General features: G+C 35.9%; 1 protein-coding gene across 6 annotated transcripts in view; it reads left to right on the top strand.

Annotated features, from left to right (window-relative positions):
• The window catches only part of CSNK1G3 (casein kinase 1 gamma 3), a 72,391-nt gene that overhangs the window by 27,175 nt on the left and 17,896 nt on the right, over window positions 1-27,320 (top strand). For all 6 annotated transcript variants that reach the window (XM_032206019.1, XM_032206020.1, XM_032206016.1 and 3 more), the window contains 4 exons: window positions 14,687-14,835; window positions 15,645-15,879; window positions 25,944-26,029; window positions 26,163-26,247. In XM_032206019.1, the coding sequence (XP_032061910.1) occupies window positions 14,687-14,835; window positions 15,645-15,879; window positions 25,944-26,029; window positions 26,163-26,247 (555 nt within the window). The remainder of the gene's footprint in view (window positions 1-14,686; window positions 14,836-15,644; window positions 15,880-25,943; window positions 26,030-26,162; window positions 26,248-27,320) is intronic.

Raw genomic sequence — 27,320 nt, 5'->3', positions numbered from 1 at the left:
TTTTCTATCCTCATGTAATCTGAGGCAATCAGTTGTAGTTCATTTTTTTTTTTGAATGCATGTTTCAGTCAGGTGTGGGTGTAAGAAATTTTCACACATGAACAGCTGAAAAACATGACGGCAGATATTTGATGGACCAAGTAATAAATCTTATATTAGTTCTGACTATATAGGCAGTGTTGCTTTCTAAGCAGTGGCTGTGTTTTTGTCACAGAGTAAATTGAAGAAAATGTATCTTCATTGTACAACTGGCATTAGGAGGTATAAAAATAGCTGTCATTGCTAGAAGTCCTAACTGTAGTAATTATGAGCAAATTGGTTTCTCTGCTGAGACATTACTCACTGGAGTTGTTCCAGTTGTCTGGAGCCTTCTGGCTTCTAAAAGTCCATATTTGCAGGCTTTCATCATGAAGTTGTTTTTTCCTCATTTTTTTTAATGCAAAAATTTACATAATTTAGGTGGTAGTTTATACTTGAGAGTAGACTGATTTTTGTATTTAATTGTAGTAAGTATCCTCCACTTGTTCTCCACATGTGCACGTGCATTCATGTAAATTAATAGAAAGTGACTACAAAAAATCAGTATAGTGAGCGTGAACTCATTTTTCAGAGGTAACCGTGGAAGAGGGTATAACACTTTCCTTTCTTTCCCAATTCTGAGAAATGGCAGAGCCATTGCTTTCTGAAGACAGATAACTTAATTTTTCAGCAATAAGAACTATGAATTCCACAGGTGATGCTACAAACAGTCATGGTGACCGTGAAATAACGTGAGGCTGAAGAGGTACTTGTAGCTCCTGTGAAATCACAGTTTATTTGGGGTGATGGCATGGGAAGAAGGCACTGATGTGAATTAACAGTTCCGGAAGTAAATAAGGTTATTTTCCTGAAATACCTTCTTGAAGTCAAATAGTGTTACTGGGCAGCCTATTTTTTAACAGAGTAGCTAGGTGTTTCCTCTGATCTTACGAATTCCGTTGGTGGAAAGATTAACATTTTGAAATTCCATATTTTCTTGGTATTCCTTTATCTCTGGCCAGTATTTGCCTGCTGCAGGTCTACTTATTCTTATAATGTGGATTTGTGACTTAAAGATTTAAAAAAAATAAAAAATAATAATCCTGTGATAAGACTTACTCTTTTGCTTTCTTCTGTTTCTTGAGTGCCATGAATGGGTGGAAGATGTGCTTGGGTGCAACAAGCATTTTGGGAGGGATATCTCTTGTAATTCCCAACCCTGACAGAACAAAAGAGTCATGGAAAACATAGGCAAGAAATATGCATGTAAAACCAGAAACATTTCAAAACTGTTTCTCTTTGGAAAGAATCTGCTTATCAAGGAGGCTAAATCAGCCTCAAATGGGCTTCTTACTGACCATATCTGTGAACGTTCAGTAGAATGTAGGAGTTTGTCAGGAAAACAAAATTCTGAGGTCTCTTTCTTAAACAGGAAACATTTTATCTACTTTGAGGCTACTCTTGAAATATTTTGGATTATTCAGAGGAATGGATCTAAACTTCCTAAAATAGTTCTTAAATAATTTTAAAGATGTAACTAATTTTGGTCACGTCATTATTTACTTTTCATTTTAGGTATTCTGTAGACCGGTAGAGATTTTTCTGAATATTACTTTGCTTTTTTTCTACCATAACTTTGTTGTTTAGTAGTTGTGGGCAGGAGAATCTTGCTTAAAGTACATACTGTACTCATAAAGTTCGAGATCATTTAGCTGTTGGTATGCGGAAGTTTCTAGTTAAGTGAATAAGCACCAACAGATGAAATTTGAGATACCTTGAATTCTACTATAATTTTAGTTAAAATTATTTTTCTTAAAACCCAGTAAGAAAAGATAAGAAAAACAGATACATCAGTGATAGCACAGCACTACAAATAAAACTACAGCTGAGTTCTTATCTGAAGTTATATGTGTATTAGGACTTTTAGCATGAATAAAAAGCAGTTTTGTATGCTTTCATTTATTTATTTTGTGGTAGTTATCTTTCACGCTAAATCTTTCCCTTCATGATAAGAAGGTGAACTTCAGAAGTCAGCTCTTTCTCATGTTTTATGTCTGTAAATAACCCTTACAGACATAGGGTCTGTAATTTAACCACACCCAAACTCAGTGTTTTCTTTTCTATTTGGAAAGACTGAGTCAGAGAAATCAGTAGCTACTGGCTCAGTTCAACTTTTGAGGAGCAAAACTGAGATTTTTTTTTTTTTTTTTAATGTGGGACTTAATGGTCCTGCATGAGTGAAAACTTCCAAGAAAGGAAGTTTTCCAGGGAAGACAGGTAGGAATTTACAGCATGGTTCAGTTTCGTCTTAAAATAAAGAGTCTGCGTACATGTTAAAAAAGAAGTTGTTCTCTGTGTGTTTAAGAGTATAAAAACTATTCCAATTAATTTTTTTTCTTACTTCTCTTAACAAATCCGTTGGCCATTAATTGTAGTGGCTGGAAGCCTCTACAGGAGATGGAGATCTCATAGCCATCTGATAAGTGGAACAGAAAGGCAGACAGCTGCTGCTGCCATAGCAAACTTCTGTCTGCAGTGCTGCTGACGTACTGAGAACAGCGTTACTATAATACCTGTCTAGAGCAACAAGGAGGATCCATTGTTATATTTTATTTTTTTCGTTTGAGATAATTTGTGAAAGAGACAAAGATCTGCTTAGCTCTGGATTATTCTACTTCTGAAATTGCTGTGTTACCATTTCGTGCTGAGTTCAATATTGGTAATAATATTTTATTTTTCTTAACTTCTGTACATCTGTTCTTTCAGATGAAGTTTAGCTGACTCTTCAGATTGGCAGTCAAATAGCGTTTCTTACAGTGCAACCAAAATATGACACTTGACTAATGAAGGTATAAGAGATGCATTTGTTCTATGAAAAACAGTATAGCATATTAAGTGGTTTTGGCCATTGTGAAAAGAATGCTAAGTAGTGCATTCTGTACGTGACAATCTTTTCTACAGATGGTTACTAGTAGTCATGTGGTAATATGCTCAGCATTAGTATCTAAAAATACATATAGTTTTCTGTTCTGAGGTAATGAGAGCATACCTTAAACATTAAAAACAAAACAAAACAAAAAAAAAAACATACTATTTGAATGGTTATAATAAAAAAAAAAGTTACTCTTGGTTGGAGGACAAGTGTGGGTGTAATGTAACTTTCAACAATACAGAAGCCAATAGATCATGTGTGTATGTATTGGCGGGTAAAACAATGTTAGTTTAAGAACAGGACTACGTAAGAAAAGCTACAGCCAGGGAAGTAGGAAGCATTTTTGCAAGCTTGTCAACTGAGGGGTAGAATTTACTCACTATTCAGGCAATTGGGCTCAACTGAATTTTTATTTTAGTGTTTGGAGCATGGCAGGATTCTCTGTGTTGATAACTGGGTTTTGATTTGGGAAAGTAGCAAAGGTGTTCTGAAATCTTTTTTTTTGCATTTTTTGGTGCAGAATACGTTAAACTAAACATTTATTACAAGGTACTTTCTACACCATTTAATGTTGCTTTGGTAGAGTAGACATTGCTGGTCATAGTTTTTTTCTTCCTTGTTGAAAAGCTGTTTGTCAAGCTGAAGACAAGAGTAAAGTTGGTGTTCAGTACTCTTTCCTGTAGGTAAAGACCAAAATATTTATGGTAACAAAAATAAAATTGTTCCTATAATTTCAGTTCAGACCAACTTCATCATATGGGACAAAACGAAAGGTTTGAGTGTTCAATGCCAACTTTTCATTTTTTTTGTACAACCCATTCTATACCTTTCAGGGTATAGAATGCATGATAAAGCATCCTTTTAATTTCCAGTATCTGCCAATCTTAAGTGATAGGTGTTTTTTTTTTTTTTTCTACTCTTTCATAGTACACTACTAAAAAATACCAATTCAGTATGGGAGAGAGTTTTGTATTGCTACAGAGGTCAATCCATTGATTGGTTCTGCCTTATTGCCAGGGCCAGCCTACCTTCATAAGTAAAGGAGGTAGTTTGTTTCTTCCACAGCGTGACACTTACTACAGAAAAAAAGGTCATCACAGCATAGTTTCAGGTGCTGACGCCATACCTGGATGGTATCAGCATTTCTGATCTGCTCTGACTCTTCCCAACACCATGATGACTCCTAATTCTCAGGGCACTGGGCCTCATGTCCTACTTCCCTCTCCTTTGCAACACATCGATCCATGTGTTGCAAACACATTGATCGAACACATGACAGCTACCAATATTGTAGTACACAGCATAGTACCAAATGTGATAAGAAAAGTGTTATCTATATGAAGCCCTCCTCCTGCTTTGGAACAGAGTCCAGGCAGACAGTGCTGTTTAAGTTCCCTATGCAAAATTGTCATCACTTTATTACGATTGATGTTCTACTATATAATGAGGAGTTACCTTAGTAATAGTTCTGTTGGATTTCAGTGCTAGAAGTGAATTGTAGCTAGATTAATATGATGATTTCATATGATTTTTGTTCAGGTATCACCTAAAATATCCTATTCTGTATTTTTTAAAAATAGTACTTCTGTTGGAGATTGGTACTTGCCATTATTGTAATATAATGATAATGGAAGTTAACATGGTTTAAAGCAAATTTGAAAAGAGACTAGTACAAGACTACTCCAATACTGTAGATGTCCAAATATATTAATGAAGTGAATGTTTCCAATACCTTATTAAAAGAATAATAATTTACTGGAGCTTCAGATTTTAGGAGATAAATTAATTTCTGAAACAAGCACACTGCTGTTACTGATCGTTCGAAACAAAAGTTAAAGACAAAATGTCTAGCTGTTAACTGCAGAGTTGGCAATTAACTCAGTTCAGGGTAGTCTTAATTATACACGTATACCTATTTATGACTTCTTGTGTATGTTTCTTTGAGTTATCGCAGTTCATAATCTGCCTATGTATCTTGCTAGCAGACATTCTATATACACTCAGTGATTTTTTTGTAACGTTACATGAACGTTGCTTAGAGCTATATTCTTAGATAAGTAGTGGGAATTTGCTCCTAAACTGAGCAATGATTTTTTTTTTTTAATTCTTTTAGTACTGCTGTCCTACACTCACTTGTTCTATTTTCACCAGGGATGTTATGCAGAAGAATAAACAGTAAGCAATTGTACATATTTCTTTTGCATATATATATTTATATATATATATATATTTGATATCTGTATCAATTTAAAAAAAATACAGATCAGGTGAATTTAGCACAAACCATGATTTTCTTAATTAAAAAAAAAAAAGCACTTAGAATTAATCAAATAATGAACCTCTTGAATGAAGAGGTATCTATCTGCTTTTGAGCACTGTTATCTGTGTGCTGATGACTATTATGGTTCTGTCAGGAAGTGTTTGGGAAATAACCGACTTAATTCTGAGTTCCATTGTAGCCAGTATACTTGAATAGGAAGGTTGAGCTGCTCAGTTGTTAATGTGAATACATGAATAATGTGATATTTTTATTTGAATGAATGAGACATTGAGAATTACAAATTTAGATCAGCTGTCTTAAGAACAATTCCAGCAAAACTTATAGGGGAATTTTGCTGGCAATTTTTGTGTTTTAGGCAAGTCCTTTCTAACATTTAATTTAAGGAAATGTACAGAATTTTTGCAATTTATATTTGAAGTATTTTCCCTAGAATTAGTTCAGGAGATCTGTTAAGAAAGGCAGTTGTACAGATTTAAATTTAATTTAAAAGTGCATGTGTTAATGATTTTGAGAAATGGTAATTACTGACTGTTAGAAGCCTGGCTTCTTACATTACTTCAAAAGTACTGAACTAATGGTGCTTATATATTACGTCCTCATTTAGTTTGGTGTTTTGCAATCATGTGCAGGGATGATTGTGGTTTCCATAGCTGTAATGTGCTGAGTTACCTGAGTTTGTATGGCCTTCTGTGTATGCTGCTTTGGTTTTCTGTATGCATGCTTTTTTGTATGCTGCTTTGGTTCAACTTGAAAAACACGTGGCACTATCCTGCAATTTTGTCATTGCTTCTTTTCTGGAAGATTCAGGTCAGATGCTGCAAAGTGAAGTGAAGAATCCTTCTGTTGGTGGCAGGTTGTTGAACTGAGTTGAATCGTTGACACTATCAATACGAATGTGCCATGGAAGACAGCTCTTAATGCATTTCTTCAATATCTTCAGTTTGGATTATTTCAGTGTCTCTTGAGTTGCTATATATGAAAAATAAAACTACAAATAAAAGACAGTGAAATGTAGGAAACTGAATACAGAATAGTGTGTTCTGTAATTGCAATTTTGTGTATTTTACTGTCATTTAGGACTCTGGTTTAACTGACAATCTAAGTAATAAGATATAACAGGTCACTTCAGTAAGTGTGTTTCTCAACTGAATTTGGAAGAAACTGTAAAATTATATTAATATTAAAATAAAACACTGAAAAGTCACCTGCCCAATAGCTTTACAAATTACAGATTGTATTTTGTGGTGATACTGAGTTACTGGTCATACATCCCATCAGTAAAAATTTTTGAATCCCCACTTTATAAATGTGTATTTATAAAATAAGTGTACCACTGTATTAATGTTATGTACATTAAAACATGTACGAAATGCGAAATTAAAGGGATGAGATACAGCTTAAATAGTATTTAATATATATATATTGTACCTGATTTTGCTCTTTTAAAAAAATTATGGCTTTGTAGTGAGAGTTATGTGCTTGAATGAACTTCATTTTTTTTAAAAAAAAAAAAAAAAAAAAAGCTCTTATTTTTGTACTTTGTGATAGAGTGATTTGAATGTCTGGCTCAAAGTTTGGTTTGAGTTTGTTTTAATTACTGTCATAGGTGGAAAATGTTCCTCACAAAGATATGTACTTCCAAATGGAAGAAGTGCATCTCTCTGGCTGTGCTTACTAAATCGTGGTGTTTGTTTTTAATCCTATTCACTACTTATTCTGCTTTTTATATTTAATTCCACTATTTTCCATCTTTCCAGATGTTAATCTCTTGTTCTTGAAAACTAATCAGAAGACATTAAATTTCCATATTTTTAGGAAATATGTTCAAAATGCACTGAATCTCCTTGGGGGATATTTGAACTGGTTAGAAATTCCTGTTTCCAGGTGTAAGTGTAAAATAGTTTGCAAGAGATTTTTTTCTAGGTCAGATTGCATTGTTTTGCTCAATGAAATCACTTAACAATGAAAACATTTCCAAACATCAGTTTCTAAAATGCTATCTCCATAGCACAAGTTTCTTTTGAAAATCAGCTACATTCTCACTCCTTGTTTAAATTTGTCACTTTCACCCTTATGACGTATCCTGTTTTTTGAACAGTCTGTGAAGTAGCCTACTACTGGCAGCCACTTTTCTTCACAGAGGTGGGTCAACATATTTGGAAGTCTCGTCTTTTTGTAAAAGAAAAATCTGCAACTCCTCTTTAAGTTCAGCTTCTTGAAGACCTTTGTCACAAGATAATCACTAAGCAGCAGATTTTTCATGGTCAAGCACCTGTTTGAGCAACAGTTACACTGACATTTTTTCCATAAAACATGTTCTTTATTGTTGAGAGTATATCAACTCCAGTACGTCTTTCTGGTAGTGATTCAGAAAAAGTTCTGTGTATGCTATTATCAAAGTATAACCTAACATACACCATAGGCTGAGATGTATTTGAAATGTGTGGTCTCATCCACCTGTATGCCAAACCTACCACACTGACTAATTTGTCCTAACAGTTATTTACTCAAATCTCCAGCAGTATGTGCTTGTCTTCTGATGGTACTTGCTGACAAAGGAGTGCACTTCAGTTTGACACCATCTTTTTCTTCATGCATTATTTTCAACCATTTTTACCACTGCAGGAAGATCGAGTGTTTCCTCAATGGTTTGTGGCTTTTTGTGTCTTGCTACTAAGTAAGATATTTCAAAAGATACTGCCAAAGATTTGTCATAGGATTTAGTGAAATGACGTAAAGGTTGTGGATTCAATAACACGTGACTTGAAATGCTACTGAAAATAATTGTAGAGGCTTGTTTTCATGTTCTGGATGCTTAGTTTCTAATTTTAAAAAAATGTTTTGCTAACTGCAATTCCTTCATACTATCGCTAGATAATATATCAAAGCATAATAAACACTCAGGGTGAGGTTCTTTGGTAATAAGAGTGGATGTAAATCCATATTTCAAATAGTTTTCTTGATATTTTCAATTTTCTGGCCTATTTTTCTTTGAAAAGATTATCTCTGTTTACTTTATAATGCAGCAGATGAAGAGCTTATACCACAGTAGAAGTGCCTGCTCTGCCTTGTTCTTGTTTGCTCATGTTAGCATTATAAGCCATATTTTCAGTCTGTGGTTTCTTTGGCGGAGTCTTTTTATACTGCTCCTCCGTTTTGTGAGCGGTAGCCCAGTTAAAGCTAGACAATATGGTCTATAAATCCACTTAACAGGGCATACGTAAACTGCAATATGCTGTAAATGGGTGAAGGAACAAGGATGATAGGTTTGTCATCTCCATGTCTCCGTGTTTCTTTGATCATCCATGTGACCCTCCTCTGGACTCACTCTAATGGGACAATGTCCTTCTTGTGTTGGGGGCCCCAGAGCTGAACACAGTGCTCCAGGTGGGGTCTCACGAGAGCAGAGTAGAGATGGAGGATTGCCTCCCTTGCCTTGCTGGCCATGCTGCTTTTGATGCAGGTCAGGATACGGTTGGTTTCTGGGCTGCAAGTGCACATTGACAGGTCACATTGAGCTTCTCATCAACCACCATCCCCCAGTCCTTCTCAGAGCTGGTCTCAATCTCCACCCAGAATGTATTTGTGCTTTGGATTGCCCTGACTCAGATGCAGGACACTGCCCTTTGCCTTTGAGTCTCATGAGGTTTTCACAGGCCCACCTCTCAAGCCTGTCAAGGTCCCTCCTGATGGAGGGTCCCTTCCCTCCAACGTGTTGACACCAAGCTGTGTGGTGTGGCCATCAGCAAACTTGCTGAGGGTGCACTGAATCCTACTGTCCACATTGCTGACAAAGATGTTAAACACCACCAATCCCAGTGCTGACTCCTAAGGACCACCACTTGTCCATGATCTCCACCTGGACATTGAGCTGTTGACTGCAGCTACTTAGTGTGGCTATCTAGCCAATTCCTTACCCATCAAGCTGTTCATCTCTCACATCCACATCTCCAGTTTAGAGACAAGGATATAATGGAGGACAGTGTTAAATGCTTCTCACGATGTCAGTTACTCTTCCCCATCCACCAATTCTGTAACTACATCATAAATGGCCGCCAGGTTTGTCCAGCATGATCTGCCCTTAGTGTATCCATGTTGGCTGTCACCAGTCACCTCTTTATTTTCCATGTGACTTAGCACAGTTTCCATGAGGATCTGCTCCGTGATCTTGCCAGGCACAGAGGTGAGACTGATGACCCTGTACATCCCCAGGTCTTCCTTTTTTCCCTTTTTAAAAATGGAGTTATGTTTCTCCTCTTCTAGTCCATGTAAACTTCACCAGACTGCCATGACTTCTCAAATGTGATGGAAGGTAGCTTAGCACCTTCACTGGCCAGTTCCTTCAGGACCTGTAGCTATATCTCATCAAACACCATAGACTTGTGGTCCTTTAGGTTCCTTAGCTGGTCTCGAACCTGATCATCTCCTAGAGCACGCAATTCTTTTTTTCTGCCAGTACCTGCCTTTGCCTTTTGGGACCTGGGCTATGTGACTATAGCACTTGCCAATGAAGACTGATGCAAAAATGTCACTGAGTATCTCAGCCTTCTCCATATTCCAAGTAAACCGGTTTCCTTCTAGATAGGCTTCACAACTTCCCTACTTTTCCTTTTATCACTGATGTACCTTCCTTTTAGCACTGATGTACCTTGTTGCCCGTGATGTCCATAGCCAAATTTAATTCTAATAGGGCTTTAGCTTTCATAATCTACCCCTAGCTTCTCAGATGATTTGTTCTGTATACCTCTTAGGCTACCTGTCCTTGCTTCAACCCTCTGTAGGCCTTCTTCTGTTTGAGTTTGGCCAGGAGCAGCTTGTTCCTCGATGCAGGCCTCCTGATGTTTTTGCCTGACTTCCTCTTTGCTGGGATATATTGCTCCTGAGCTTGGGGAGGTGATCCTTGAATATTAACTTCTCTTGGGACCCTCATCCATCCAAGGCTTTGTCCAATGGTATTCTACCAAGGAGATCCCTGAAGAGGCCGAAGTCTGCTCTCTCGAAATCCAGGACAGCAAGGTTTTATAAAATATGAATTATGTTGGAAATACGGCATACTCCATAACTTACATGGTGCTGTATAGCATATAATACATTAAGTATAGCATGTTCTATAACTTATTTATTTACGTAGAAATTTCTGAATAGCTGTTGTATTAAAAAGATACAAAATACTTTGTGTGGCAAAATTGCTTGGAAAATCATAGTACTTTAAATCATATGATAATACAGAGTAAGTGAGGTTTTATGGTATTGCAGCTAACAGTTAAAGCTTATTAATGAAAACAGCAATGCAGTAAGCAGAAATATTTTTGTAAACAAAGTAAACAAAAAAAGTAAACAGTAAACAAAATATTTAAGTTCTTTTAGTGTTTTAAAATGCTATAAACAGACAAAGAGAAAATGCAGTGCTAATAGAGGAGAGTTTTGTAGTTCAAATCTTTAGACATGAGCAGAGATTCTTGGAATGTGTCTCAGACCATCACAAATATTCTCTTTTCGTCTTCATTACTGTTCTTTTTCTTCCTGTCTGTGCTCAGTTGTTTGTTCTTTGGGCTTACTTCTGTACATCTATTGGATAACATAATTCACTACTGCATACTCATCCACATCTCCATGTACAATTCCACAGTACCACAAAGTGGAGGCAGAAAACTTGAAACTAGGAATATCTAGAATTATGATATCCTTTTCTGTACAGACAGCTTTTTTGAGCCATTATTTTATGATTAGGGATGATCTTTTAAAAATCAAGCTTTGTTGTACCATGTACACACATAGTGTGTAATGTGGTTTATGTTACTTCCTTAGTAGGAATGAGCTGCTATTGCAAACTCTTTCTGGAATAGGTATGATAATGCTTGTTATAGGGTATAGTTATGGCTAAAAAAATAATAAATGGAAGGTTAGTTGTTAGGGGTTATATTTTCATTGTTATCAAATGTAGGAAAAGATATCAAGGAAAATGCTCTTAGAAAATACTTATTTTGTTTGCTTTTAGTTTTGCTTAAATATAAGTGTGTTGGTTTTGGACACAGTTACACAGCTGTAGCTTGTGTGTAAATTAGCGCTGTACTAAGGTATGGAAAATGTGAGATCACAGAATCATTTAGTTGGAAGAGACCTCCAAGATCACCTAGTCCAACCTCTGACCTAACACTAACAAGTCTTCCACTAAACCATATCCTTAAGCTCTACATCTAAACGTCTTTTAAAGACTTCCAGGGATGGTGACTCCACCACTTCCCTGGGCAGCCTGTTCCAATGTCTAACAACCCCTTCAGTAAAGAAGTTCTTCCTAACATCGAACCTAAAACTCCCCTGGTGCAACTTTAGCCCATTCCCCCTCGTCCTGTCACCAGGCACGTGGGAGAATAGACCAACCCCCACCTCACTACAGCCTCCCTTGAGGTACCTATAGAGAGCGATAAGGTCGCCCCTGAGCCTCCTTTTCTCCAGGCTGAACAATTCCAGCTCCCTCAGCCGCTCCTCGTAGGACTTGTTCTCCAGGCCCCTCACCAGCTTCGTCACCCTTCTCTGCTCAAGCACCTCGATGTCCTTCTTGTAGCGAGGGGCCCAAAACTGAACACAGTACTCGAGGTGCGGCCTCACCAGAGCCGAGTACAGGGGGATGATCACCTCCCTAGCCCTGCTGGTCACACTGTTCCTGATACAAGCCAGGATGCTGTTGGCCTTCTTGGCCACCTGAGCACACTGCTGGCTCATATTCAGCCGACTATCCACCATCACTCCCAGGTCCTTCTCTGCCTGGCAGCTCTCCAACCACTCATCTCCCAGCCTGTAGCTCTGCTTGGGGTTATTGCGCCCAGGTGCAGGACCCGGCACTTGGCCTTGTTGAACTTCATGCAGTTGACCTCAGCCCATCGGTGCAGCCTATCCAGATCCTCCTGCAGAGCCTCGAGCAGATCGACACACGCACCTAACTTGGTGTCATCTGCAAACTTACTGAGGGTGCACTCGATGCCCTCATCCAGATCATCGATGAAGATATTAAAGAGGATCGGCCCCAGCACCGAGCCCTGGGGGACGCCACTAGTGACTGGCCTCCAACTGGACTTGGCTCCATTCACCACGACTCTTTGGGCCCGGCTATCCAGCCAGTTTCTAACCCAATGAAGCGTGTGCCAGTCCAAGCCAAGAGCAGCCAGTTTCTTGAGGAGAATGCTGTGGGAGACGGTGTCCAAAGCCTTGCTGAAGTCAAGGTAGACCACATCCGCAGCCTTTCCCTTATCCACCAAGAACGTCACTTTGTCATAGCAAACGTACTTCAGAGTACACCCAATGTTAGGAGTGTTTTCGTATATAAAATTCCATTTTATCTTCAGAGAAGAAAGGCAATACCCAATGTTTGGGGCATTCTGAAAATGGATATGGCTGTTGTATGTAGTACAGGATTGTAACATTAGAGACTATAGAAAAGCTCATGCAAAAGGAAAAATATACTGTCCTTTAATGTGCTTTTTATGACAAGCAAATTAGCAAAATGTATTCTTGAAAAAATTTGTGTCACTGTTCTTACTTTTAAATTCAATAGTAGCTTAAATATAGTTACTTATTTGTGTGCAAGATTTGAAAACAAATGCAGCTTTAACACCAAATTAGCCTTTTGCCCCTCTTGATAGGTTTATTTCATACTTATTCACACAGTATTTAAGAAATTATTAGTGGAACATGCAGTGAGAGATTTATGTTTACATATGTTTTTTTCTGGAAATGTTGTATGATATTTTGTTTTGAACTTGCTCTTTATTTTAACAAAATTCAAAGTAAAAAATATACAACTACAGATGCAAACTTTCTTACAATAAGCTTTTAAAATGTGAAATTTTGTTTTTATTCAAAGATATTTTTCTTCTAAATCACTTTAATGATGTAACAGTGTAGGAGTTAGTGGTTCATTTCTGGACACCATGAATTCAATTTTCAAAAGAATTTAAGAAATTAAGGAAAGTATTTGAATTCTGTAGAAGTGGAATCACTGTGAATTGTTTTATCATAGGTTCCCCTTGAGACTTATGAAAACTCCCTTTATCATTGTTTCTTATGAGTACATTAAAAAAAAAAAACAACCCTGTCCTTCATACAGTTTAAATAATAGATCTCAGTGTACCCCACAGTCTAGATTTTTTAATGTTTTTAAGACTTCAGCTTGGTGGTGTTTAGATTTGTAATGAACCAACTCAGATTTAAGAAAAAATTTTGCTATTATGTACCATCTGTACAGAAACAAAAAGTAATCAAGGAATAGGAGACAGTGCAAATTTAAGTAAAAAATGCATATATTTCATCATAGAAACATAGAATGTCTTGGGTTGGAAGGGACCTTAAAAACTATCCAATTCCAATCCCTTGCCATGGGCAGGGACACCTCCCACCAGACCAGGTTGCTCAAAGCCCCATCCAGCCTGGCCTTAAACACTTTGAGGTACAGGGCATCCACAGCTTCTCAGGGCAACGTGGTCCAGTGCCTCACCACCAAGAATTTCTTCATTACATCTAATCTAAACCTACTATCTTTTAGTTTAAAGCCCTTGTCCTATCACTATCTTCCTGTGCAAAAAGTCACTTTCCATCTTGTTATAAGCCCCCTTTAGGTATTGAAAGGCTGCAATGAGATCTCTCTGGAGCCATATCACCTCCAGTTCTCTTAGATTTTTTTTTTTTTTCATAGGTGTTCCAACTCTCTTGTAGCTCTCTTTTGGACTCATTCTAACAGGTCCACATCCTTCTTGTGCTGGGGACCCAGACCTGGATGCAGCACTCCAGGTGGGACCCCTCAGTGCAGAGGGGAACAATCCCCTCCCTCGGCTTGCTGGCTGCTCCTGTGTTGATGCAGCCCAGGATGCAGTTTGTCTTCTGGTTTGCAAGTTCATACTGCTAGCTCATATTTGGAAAACTATCTATATTAACAAGTGATGACTACAACAGTTTGTTATCTATGGCATTTCTATTTTGATAATGCACCTGCAACTTGACTTAATGTCTCATGAAGCTTATTGATTCATTAATCTCTTTTGGATTTTTAAATGACTAACATAAAGCAGTTTACTCCTGACTATAACCTTAATGTAAAAAAATTAATGTAAAAAAATATTTTTTGGTAAATAAGTTTATTTAAAAGCTCTCAATACATTTTTTAAACCCCATTTTAATTTACTTTTACAAAATTCAACAGATTTTCCTCATTTTCTATAAAAGATTGTAAATTTTTTTCATGTCAAATATGTAACATTCTTAAGACGTTTATTACTACTGATACTATTTTCACTACTCCTATTTTACCTTTTACTTGTATCTTTTACAAGGTTTTGTTGTTTGTTTTTGTGAAATATGTATTTTTTTACTTAAGATCATCTTGAAGTCAGGTAGGAATTCTAGTGTTATATTCATTAACATTATTTAACCCCTTATAGTTACACTGTATCTCTCTTTTACAGATGGACTACCTCAGGTCTACTATTTTGGCCCATGTGGCAAATATAATGCTATGGTGCTAGAACTACTTGGACCTAGTCTTGAAGACTTATTTGACTTGTGTGATAGGAAGTTTTCTCTTAAAACTGTTCTTATGATAGCCATACAGTTGGTAAGTAGAACAGATGTGAATTTGAATGTTCATTAAAGTAATTTAGTCTTCAATGGATTAAATACTCATTTCACTTGCTTAGCATGTTTTAAATTGTTATTTGTGGCTGTGGTACAATTTTAGTAGGAGATTGACTTTATGTCATTTTCACTTGCTTTGTTCTAATTTTTCAAAAATCACTGCATGAATCATTGTCTTCTGAGTCTCTTGCCTAATGACAACCTGAAATCATGGATTTTAGTTTGACATTCACAATTAAAAACACCTTCTTGAAATATAAATAATTGTGATTATGAAAGGAGTTGGAAGCTAGGATTCCTAAGTAGCATAAATATTTAACCTGTGCTTTCTCAGGAACAAAGAGAAAAAATAAAACTCTGGAAATACTAAAATATAACAAAGTTATTCAGTGAAAAACTTGTCAGATTTTTTGAAGTATTTTGTGATTTGGTTTCCAGTAAGACAAGTGTGTGTAATGAAAGGAAGAAACAAGGCTTTGCATGTTTGCCTTGATATAATGTGCTTTAAGTAAATCTTTCTGAAAACTTAAAGGTATTGAGCCTCCAACTCTATAAATAGATATTGATATTGGGTTTATATATATGTTGGTGGAATTCCAGCACTTCTCTTCTACTGGTATAAAGCTTTTATTCCTTTAATATATAGCTGATCTATGTGGAACTTGTTTTTTCACTGTTTTAGTGACATAATTTCTGGTTAATGCAAATGTAAGATATTTAGCTTCTACCACAAGTTCATGTGGCAACCTGAAGCTTAAACTAAACTGTCATTTTTTCGTTTTATTAAAGATTTCTCGTATGGAATATGTCCATTCAAAGAACTTGATATACAGAGATGTTAAGCCTGAAAACTTCTTAATAGGACAACCTGGAAACAAAACCCAGCAAATTATTCATATTATAGATTTTGGTTTGGCAAAGGAGTATATAGATCCAGAAACGAAGCAGCACATACCATATCAAGAACACAAGAGCCTTACAGGAACAGCTAGATACATGAGTATAAATACACATTTAGGAAAAGGTACGTGTGCTTTTAAGTGCAGAAACGAGAATTAGCAGCTGTCATTTGTGTGAAATCATCTTCTTTTCAAGTTGTAATTTTTCTCAATAGTTTGAAGTTTGAAGTACTGTTCAAAATTAGTTTGGACTTGCTAAAATGCTATTTATGGAAATAAGGTTCTCTGGGTCTCTATTGATCACGATTCTGTCTCAGCAAACATTTATGTTATTTTTGTTAGTTATCCAGAAGAAGAGGTGTATATTTATATTGTAACATCCTCACATTAGAAGTATGCTTTGGAGAAAATAAAGGTAGATATTGTTGAGAAAGATACACAAGTTAATAGATGGCAGTGATAAGGGTTTTCTATGCTGCCTTGCAAGTTTTTTTGATCCCTTTGAAATGTACTGCCTAGTGGAATAATAGGAGTTCCCATTTTCATGCAGATTTTTTAATTTTAATGGTTATTAATGAGGCTTTGTCAGAGTAGCTAAATATTAAGCTTCTGTTGCAAATGTGATGGACTAAGGAAATGACAAGATATATATGGAGATAAATAATTTTCATTGAAGGAATAAATTTACCTGGAAAAAGGTGCATGAGCATACAAGGCAGTCTTTGTTTATCCCAGTTGTGTAGAGGATTTCTAATGACAATAGGTCTGACATCTTTGAATTTGTGTAAACCAGTAGCATATAATTTCATGGTAAATAGGTTGCTGTTTGAATCGGTCAGACAGACTGTTACACAGTTTTTATAGTTCATGCTAATATGACAAATGTGATACTGTTCATGTTTTTCTTAGAGTGATAGGGGGTTTAATCAGTAAAATCAAACAAGTTCAGTTAGTGGTGAGCAGCCATAGCTGAGGAAATGATGGTAGATGTTTTGTAGTAGTTTGATTTAATGCATTTTTTATAATACTGTCACATTAGATTCCGTTAAAAGAATAACAGTTATAGGCACATATATTCAGCTTTTATATCTTTCTTCAAAATAGGAAAAAATGAGTTATCTTGTCTATCGGCAATTTTTTAATTTAATCAGTATGGAACTGTTCCACCTGTTAATGCTTTTTTCTTGGTTCCTGCCTCAGTCAAAACATAAATTAGAAAGATCTTTCTAAATTTCTCAGCTATTTATCTGGCTTCCGTGAAAATTTAGAGAAAGAATATATGTGTTCCTTTTTCAGTAAATCCCATGGCAAATATAGACCAATATTTACAAAATGTCACTTGACATTACTTTAGGACAGTAAACTTGGTAATTTTGCTCTATCTCTGGGCAAGTTAAAGAAAGTGGAGCTTTTTCAATTAAACAAAAAGTACAAATGTTCCAGAACAGGAGAGAGGAGGACTTAAGTAGGTGATGATGAAAATATATTTTTCTATGGTGACAATTCAAAAAGGTATTGATTTTAAAATGCTAAATATTACTTTATAATTCAAAACATTTCGGATGTTTAACCTGACTTATATCAATGCATTCTTCACAAACAAAGCTGAAATATTTATGATGTGCAAGCAAACTGTAGATCTTGGGTTTTCCCTCCCAATTCCTAAAACATCCTTTGATTTTCTCCATTGCATAGGGAGAAAGAAGCAGGTATATGTATGGCTTTGCTGTATGTTCTTGTGTAAGACTGACAGTGCATGTAAGGTCCCCAGATTATTGGAAGGGTTTGTTATTATTACACATGGAAAGGTTTGGATCGGAAGGGACCTTAAAGCCCATCCAGTTCCAACCCCCTACCATGTGCAGGAGGGACATCTCCCACCAGAGCAGGTTACTCAAAGCCCTACCCAGCCTGGCCTTGAGCACTTCAAGGTACGGGGCATCCACAGCCTCTCTAGGCAGCCTGTGCCAGTGCCTCACCACCCTCATGGTGAAGAGTGTCTTCCTAATACCTAACCTAGATTTATGCACTTTTAGTTTAAAACGATTTTCACCTGTCACTGCACTCGCTGATAAAGAGTCCTTCCCCATCTTTCTTATAAGCCCTTTTAAGTAGTGGAAGGCTTCTAGTAGCATTAGACAATGTCTGAATGGCCACCGCACTCATATCTGGTAAGAGTTATGTTTGGGTACTTTTCTTCTATAATGAAATAACTTACTACACACCTACACAATGCACGTTTTAGAGAAACAGAAGAAGCACTGTTTAATGTTTAGCTGTCTTGTATTTTAATCCTGATTTTGGAGGTGGACTTTTTGTAGATTTTGAAATCTCACTGGCAGTCCCATGTTCTGGGAACATCTTCACAGGATGGCTTACTTCTTTAAATGCATGTTCTAGGGGGAATTTTTAAGAATAAGCTAAATAATAACTGCTTCCCTTTTTAAAGGTGGGAGATTGTGCACTTTTGACCATGTTTTCATTTTCTGTGGCATTGCTTCTGTGGTCAGAATGGGATTAATTAAAGTAAAACACATTTGAGATAATTTCTGCTGGGCATGTGAGACACTGGTGTAATTCTTTGTATTTATACATCAGGAATGCTTGAGCTTAAAGAATATTGTTTGTCAAATATATTTAATTTATAGCACATAGTCAAGTCTTGTGAGAAGCAATTGAGACTTTTGGCTCTGAGTATCATGGAATGTATCTTGCTTGGCTGAGTTTAGCAATTGGTTTTATGTTTAAAGAAACAGTGAAATAACTAGTCTGTCTTTCTGTTCTAAGACTGAAGTTTTCATATGTTAAGTTAATGTGACGGTTTCAACAGTCACTTTGTAGTTGAACAGATGAAATGACACAGGTGAGAACTTTTGCTGGCAAGCAAAAGGTTTTTTTTTGTCATCAGTCTCCCAGATTTCCTTTTCTGTCAATATAAACTGCATCAACTTCTTCACAAGACTGACATGAACAAAAGTTAGTAATGTGCATTTTTGCATATTAAGTGTCTGAAAAATCAATCCACAGATTTAAAAATACAGATTACTGTTTCTGAAGTTTATGGCTTTAGAGATCTTGTTCACATTTTCCATTGCATCATGGCCACTGTGGTTCCTTTAGTTGTTATAGAAGTGTCTGCCAACCCTTGGCAAGTAAAGGAAGAATCCAGTAGGGACTCCAGTAGAAGACTTCCAGTAGAGATTCCAATCATGGAATGGTTGGTGTTGGAAGGGAGCTCTGGAGGTCGTTTGGTCCAATTGCTTGCTCAGGCTGGGCCATATAGAGCTGAGGACCACGTCCAAACAGCTTTTTGGTATCTCCAGTGGTGAAGACTCTACAGCCTCTCAGGGCAACCTGGTCATGTTTTATTTGATATTTATTAGAGATAATGGTCATTAGTTTATACTCATATTTTATTTTGTTATGGCATGCCAGTTTTTTTTTTCCTTTTTTCTACTTAAATTATTTCCACAAATTCCACAAAGCTATCAAAATAATTACTGAAAACTGGCCTACTAGAACACTTTTTGGCTGTTTTCCCACTTTTGAAATGGAGTACAATATGCCAGCTTTATTTCAGCCAATACGTTAGTGTTTGAAAATAGAAAGAAGCCTATTCTAATGATACAGAAGTATTTACTACAGTGCTATGATATTTTCTGTTTTCACAATAATGGTAAATTCGTTGCTACTCCAGGTCTTGTCAGTGTCAATGTCAGTGGGTTTTGAACTGCCTGATCAGAAGCAGTCTCTTAATTAAAACAGGTAGAATAGCATATTCCTAGCATATACATATAATGAAAGCCCACCCACTCATGCATTGAAAAAAGCATGGTACATGAAACCGCCCTCAAGTCTGCATGCGTTCACATAGTAACTGGATGTGTAAGAAGTAACTGAACTATTGTAAGCTTATCATGTGCTAGATTTACTATTCTTTTCCAAGTAAAGACTTCAAAAATGTCAATGTTTTTAAACCATATTAGAGCCAAAGAGCTTTAAGATTAGTTGCAATATTTTTTCATTTAAGGAATAACAGTGTAAATATTAACATTTTCTTGTAGTATCATGAATATTTTTTACTGAGAACACATTTTAAAATTTATTAATGGTGATTGAATTTCTTAAACATAATTTTTAAACTGTAAATTTCTCAAGGAGGCATTTACTTTGTTTCCCGTGCATGGTATATCAAATTGGTGTCAGTTTAAGAAGATACAACCAATTTTAGAACCAAGCAACCTATTTAATCCTTCTTAAATAAGACAACCCTCTTACCCCCAAATCATTTAAGAAAGAAAACCACATAACTTAAAGTTGCTAATTATGGGGAGAATATACCTGATTCTTTAGGGAATTACATGTCTGATGTTAACATATTAACATAATAAAGGACACTTTCTCCTTCAAGTGGAAAGTCTTTTGCATTCTTTAGGTAGAATCTTAAACTCTAGTTGGGTAAACTTACTCTTGTTTAAATGACATGTCTGTTTGAAAATTCTTCCAAATCTTACTTGCATATCGTTAGTAGTCTATACCTCTCAGCAAAGCTGTGGGGAAGAATAGTTAGGTATATACTGACTCCTCTGGCCATGGTAGCTGTGGCAAAGCTAATAGTCTTTTCAGTAGCTAGTCTTACTTTACTGTGGTATGGCTCCTTCTCACAGGAGTTACACAAATATTTATGCAATTCTTAAACGTAAGTGCAAAAAATTTAGCATGCATATCTGAAATCTTTACAATGGTGTTACTGGGGACTGTAAGTGATTAAACCATGCAAAAGACCACAACCCCGTGTAAAAACTTCTTCAGTTCAAACTCAGAGCAGTGATTCTCCTTGACCCTGGAGGATTTTGTAGGCATTTCTTGGGTGTCAGAGAAGTTTGACCTCTTAAGAGCTCAATCCCCCTCACAATGTCAATGGTCTTGTAGCAAAGCTAATGAATACATTACTGCTGCTTAACTATCCAAGGTTTCAGGTGATCCTTGTGAAAAATAAAAGCCGTTTGAGTAAAGAGGGAGACTGTCATTTTCTTATTCTCTTACAGGTTAATCTCAGTTACACATTTAATTGAACTACAACTTACTCTGCATTATTACTTATAAACAAGAAAGCGTGTATTCTCATCACCAAAAATATAGTTTAGGATCCGGATTGTTTACAAGTGTCAAAACAAGTGCGTAGCAATAAGGAGTTTTAAGTGTTTGCATATGTTTAGTTGAAACTAGCACAAAATTGCCAAGACCCAATATTTTGAAGTGTGTATAGAAGGTGATTTATAGTTACCGAGCACTGTGTAGCCAATTATTTCAATTATGTTTTTTCCCCAAACATGCATTTGGTCAAATGTTTGTAGTGGCTTTGTACTACACTGGAAGTTTCTGTCTGGAATAGAAGATACTTTGTCTATGTGAAAAATAATGTGGATTTATTTAGATAATTGTTTGAGGGAAATACAGATATTCTGCAGCCCTTTTCAGCATTTGGTTGGTGCACTTGCTTCTGTAAATTAACTTCTCCTGGGGATAAAATTATTCCGTGCTTCTTCAGTTCCCTTCATTTTCAGGAAGGGAGAATGGGATGCCAGAGAATATGGATTCTGTATGGGAGCTAAAAATCTCTATCTGTAAGAGTCCTATGAGTTTTGTATCTGCTGGAAATCTACAATGGTAATTGGGGGATTTCCCTAAATTCAGAAAAATAGTGTACTGGATTGCCGTTTTAATTTATTGGTTAAAAGAAGTGTGGTCAAATGAAGTGGTAATTGCTATAAAATTGGTACATCTAATGGTGTCTGGGGAATGACGAATATCCTTGGTTATATTGGTCTTTTCCTGGTAGTGCTTGATTATTGAAAAGGCAGAGGTTAGTTATCTTACCACGAATGCCTGAGACTCCTGGGAATGAAACAGCTTTGCTCTGTAATGCTAATTGAAAGGCCAAATGAAGAAATTAACGGTAATTTAACAGTAATTATCTTAGGGGAAAAAAGAACGCAACAAAGACAGCAGCAACAGCAACAAAACAAAGAACACCCTTCCTTCAAGCCCCCCTGCCCTTCACTGGTAGGCCCACCCTGTTGTCAGAGCTGTCGTATGTTCTAGATTTAAAATACATTTTCTTAGGACCAGTCTTTTCTGTAATCTAAATCAGCATAAATATTTGTAGATTGGATCAATGATAGTGCATTTCTTAATGTAGTTTTGTTCACAATAAATGTCTGTACTAGCCTGCATTCTAGAGCTTTTTCATAAACTTGAAGAAAAAAATATTTTCTGCAGTTAATGGGCCATAGCCTTTCAGAGCCTAGCAACTCTCACTTGTTGCTGATTCAGTTGGGCAGAATGAAATCTTTTTCCAGATCTAGTAGCCCTGTGTGGAAGATTGACTAGTCCTCATCATTGTACCATTGCTGAAACACTGGGGCAGGGCTGTAGAGAGGCAGGCCTAAGAGCTAGTGAGGCTCAAGAACTGATCTTGCATAGATGCAGCAAGTGAAATTTCCGTAACCTTTATGGGGTTAATACAAAGCAGTGTGTCTGGCAAACAGAACTAGGGTTAGTGAAGTGTTCAGCTATGACAGAGAAGAAAGGGAATGAACAATGTGGCTTTTGAACAGCAAGTAGGATTGAAGGTTTTGTTGGTTGCTTGCTTTTATGCCAGGATTATTACTCCTAATTTTTCATAATGGAAATGCAGTTCTTTGATTTTCGAGACCTTAATTTGCTTTTATAGCCAATTTAGTAGAATAGCTTCAAAACTGTGTTCTGAGCAGGTATCAGAGCTGTGTTGTCACAGTAAATCACTATGTTTCAAGTGAATTATAATAGTTATTAAATGATATTGCTCAAAATAAGTATCTCTGAAATACAAAAAATACTAAAATTTGTGGTTCTTTGATCTCAGTTTATTTTTGGATAAGGGTAATAAGTAATATGAGATGAATAACTTTTTCTTTGTAAAGAAAACCTGGAAACCTACAGTTATATGAAACAGTGCTTCTAATACAAAATGATTTGAGATTCTAATTGTCCAAGATTCAGACTTACCAAATGCTAGATAATTTCCTTTGCTCAAGTAAAGGTATAACTGAAAACAGTTTGCTTAAAGCCCACATTATTCTTAATGCAACAATATGGCATACAATGCATTTATTATAAAATTGGCAGAATTTCATTTTTAAACATAACGATTTTGTTCATGAGGGGATGCCATTCTTTCCCTCAAAGTATGCTATTGTGTGGAATTATATCATTTTGAACAAGATTAGAAACTTTGGGTGATAAGTTTCGAATCTACAGGATTTGACTCTACCTACGGGACATGTAGGTGTGTCACTTGCCATCTGCTTAGTGATTATATTAAGGAACCTGAGCATTGCATAGACTCCTGCAGTCATTCCTGGCAGCTAAAAACATGTTTTTTGATCCAAACAGATCAGAAAGTTTCTGCTGTTTCAGCATTCCTATAGGAAGCAGTAAAACTTTCTTTGGAGGAAGGAGTGTGGTGTTTATAATAGGCACATACTAAGACTGAAATGTCTTATTTGTCCTGTTATGGTTACTTTACCATGTAGGCTAAGAAGAGGTAATTTCTGGAGATAGCCTGAGGAATGAGGTTCTAGTTTTTATTAAAATCAACCTATTTGAGTCAAGACTTATGTGTAGCTTGTAAACTAAATAATGGGTATTAGTTTCTGACTAATTTAGCTGGCTTCAGGTGACCTCTCCTCCTTGAGGGAGAGAGACTGTGCCCTAACATCTTGTGGTTTTGTTATCTTATGATCATATTACAACAAGTCCTCTCGATCTCATTAATTTGTTATGCACTGGGATCAGCAAATATCAGCAACTCTTCCTCCAGCTGATGCGTGAAATCCTTTTGTTTTCCAGCTTGTCCACTGCTCAGTTTTTCTGGCTTGCAAAAGCCCTTTCTCTAACCATAGCAATAAAAACCTTGGCTTTCTAGTTTGGCAGGATTATCTTGAAAATTTTAATTCCTGAGAAAGGATATTTGACTACTATTTTAAGTTAAAGTTATGACCAAAGAACTCAAATTAGTTCTAAATAATAATCCCTCTTCAGTATAAAATATAAAACAAACAACGACAAAAAAAAAAAAGTCACCACCAAAACCTTTCCCATAGCAGAATCTAGAGGGCATTATGAACACAAATGGCACATCCTTGAAATAGTTACTGTGGAACTGTTCTACAGAAGTATCTCAAACTGCCCAAAGCTGATTCAAAAAACATCTTGATGAGAAATCATTTCAGGACAAGAATTGAAAGTTGCTCCTTTTTTAGAGATAGCCCTCAGTGAAGTAACAATTGCTCATAATGTATACGTGTTTATTGTTGTTGATGTTTTTCACAAAGAGCTTAATTTTTCATCAGTGTAACCTGTAGAAGTTATTGCAAAAAGGAATAACTTTATTATCTATCAGTGAAGACCAAGTAGAACTTTCCAGATTTATTTTTGTGAGCCATACTTTGGTGTTGTTCATAGGTGGGTCATAGGTTGCACACTTGCAACATTTTTGTATGCTTTGCCAGCATTTTCTTGCAGCCACAGAACTGATTTACATAATTCACGCACTGCTTTGCAACAAACATTTGTTGTGAGCAACAAGTACTCAACAAGTACCCGTTGAAGTAAAAACTTCAACGTAAAAGTCAACATTTACTGCACATTCTGAAACCTGTCAAACATAAAACTCCAGTAACTTCAGCAGTGGTATCAGCATTGCATATGCTCAGCAAATGGGATACTGCAGGCTCAGCAGAGGAACTTAGAGAAAACAACGTTGTCTAGAGGATATTCACCGAGGAAAGAGACAGCAGACAAGAAGAGTGGCAGAGCGGATGCAAACAGGATGAATGTTGGCATGGGATTTGGAAGGATGGAGAAGTGACTGTAGAAGCACCTCCATGTGGCTGGCAGATGTGTGATGAAGCGAGGGACTAGGTGTGGTCCAAGCTGGGGATTATAATAATTTTTTGGTGTTTTTTTATTTACTTACTAGTATGTTTTATTCAGTGTTCAAGTGAGAAGTTGGGCATAGAAAACAGTAATAAGTAAAAGTTCTTTTTATATTAAGAACTATTGTTCAGATGCAGTGTATTTGCAGCGATACTTTGTATTGATCTGGTCAAAGCCGGGTCTGCTTTTTTAACATTCTTGTCTTCAAATGGTAACATGGTATGTACTTTTCTGTTCAATTTCTCTTGCTGTCAAGGCAAAGTGGTTTTGTGACAGTGCTGAGTAGAAGCAATGCTAATATTTTGGTTTTCTGCCTTCTGTAAGGGAGGAAGTCAAAGTTAGAGGGGAAATAGTGCTTGTTACTACAAAACATAATACACTGTGTAACAGCTCTTTCAACAACAGAACAGAATGAAGTCAGGTGAAAATGTAAAATTCCTTTTCTACTAGTTCTTTAAAGATTTTTACTAATTCTATTACATTGAATTTTCCTAAGTAGATTTGATTTTACTTTAAACTAATACAGAATGTATTTTGAAAACTTCGAACTTTGTATAAACTGTATTTTGTTTGTTACTCTTCTGTTTTTCAAATGTTCTATAAATTTTTTGAAGGAATGCCATTGTACTACTGCAGATCCAATGTTATGGTTCGTGCCAGACACTTCTTTCCAGTACTTATGAGAGTAGCCTGTGCGTACATGTCTCTTTATGCCGCTTTCTGATCAAATAGTAAGACTTCTGAGCCTTCTTCAGAAGACCTTTGGCTTACTTATATATCCAGTAAAGTGAGACTGAGAAATCAACCATCTTCCATGATTTTATAGATGGAAAATAAGTTAAGTTAAAGCTTTTTTTAACTTGTTTCAAGTTTGTAACTGGAAAAAAATTATGAAAAAATGTGGGACAAAAGTGCAATTATATATGTAAAGGATCAAAATCTGTTTTAAAATAAGATCAAGTTATTATAACATGATAATTTGTTTAATGTACTGCTGAGTTTTATTTAGTTGCCATCTGCATCTGCATGTTCTGATTTACCTCTGTTCTTAATGTAGGCTATAGTACTTAAGAAGTCTTATATGTTTGTTTTGATTTCAAGTACTTTATACTTCTCAATTACTTTTACACAATTTTGAACTTAGACTTTAAAATATAATGGTAAATTAAGAAGATTGACTTCTAATAATATTTGAATTTTGTTTCAGAGCAAAGTAGAAGAGATGATTTGGAAGCTTTAGGTCATATGTTTATGTATTTTCTCAGAGGAAGCCTTCCATGGCAAGGTTTAAAGGTAGTAGTTTTTTACATCTTCACTTCCTTCCTGGTTTTAGATCATCAGCTTTTCTCAGTATGATCTTTTAATTTCTGAAAGCTTGTCTGAAAGCTGTGTATCGTCATAAGTTTCTTTTGCTCTTTTATCATAGGCTGAAACATTAAAAGAACGTTACCAGAAAATAGGAGAAACAAAACAAACAACATCTATAGAAGTATTGTGTGAAAACTTCCCAGGTAATGTCTGCTGCTACTGAAAATGTTGTGTACTGATGTGTTGATTTAGAAAATGAACCTAGTATACCTTGTTTTTTAATATCTGTTTTTAAAAATAAATTAAACAATACTTGTAAATATCTATCACCATAGTGTGTGTATATATATTTATGTATCTTTTGAAACAAGCAGTAAACCAGTGCTGGTGTTGTTCAAAGATGAATAATTCTAAGAGAAACATTAAAAAATTTATAATTATTATTAAAGCATTCAGCTAGTCTACACTTTTGCCTTCAAACACAAAATTTTGGTATTTGCTTCATAACCATTTAAAAACGAATCTGCTTTTCAGCTGGTACATGATTATTAGAAGCAGCTTGAAATAATATTTAAAAAAAATAATAACTTGCAGGTTTTCCTGTGACACTTACAGTTGTTCTTAAGTGCGTGAAGAGAAGATACCTTCTAATAAGGTATTTGGAAGACCAGACAGAAGCAAATACTTTTTTAAAAGTTGGATTAATAAACAGGATAGGTATGGTGTGGTTGCTAAAATAGAAATAAACACCTTCAAAGATAATCAGCATATCAATAGGCAAAATGGATTTGCTGAGACTAGGTCATGACAAACAGATTTGATTGTCTTTTATGACAAGACAGTGGGTCTTGTAGACAAGAGGCTGATGTTAAATGCCATGAAACCTTAGTACTTTTGCTTTTGACACTATTTTTAAATAACCTTATAAATAATATTAAAACATAATTGAGAGGAATCTACTTTGGGACAAAGAGTATAAAACTGTTTGAAGTACTCAAGAACTTGTCATTGCTATCCAATTGGAAAAATGAAAAAGAATTCCACAGAGATCTATGATGGTTCTGCTCAGTATTTTTGTTAATGCCGTGTATAATTGAGAATTCTTATTTAGCTTCCAAACGATAAATATGAAATTCATGGGCTTGATAGTGGAGTTGGAAATAAAAGATTTTGACAAATTATAAATACGGTCTAAAAATACAAGGTATAGTTCAGTAAGTTACAATAGGAAGTTATAAACAAAGTTATAAACAAAGGATCAAGTCCAGATTAAAAA

This window comes from Aythya fuligula, chromosome Z, assembly GCF_009819795.1.
Source record: "Aythya fuligula isolate bAytFul2 chromosome Z, bAytFul2.pri, whole genome shotgun sequence".
In the NCBI taxonomy this organism is placed as follows: Eukaryota; Metazoa; Chordata; class Aves; order Anseriformes; family Anatidae; genus Aythya; species Aythya fuligula.
The sequence above is the reverse complement of the archived record's forward strand: the minus strand, read 5'-3'. Positions and strand labels throughout refer to the sequence as shown.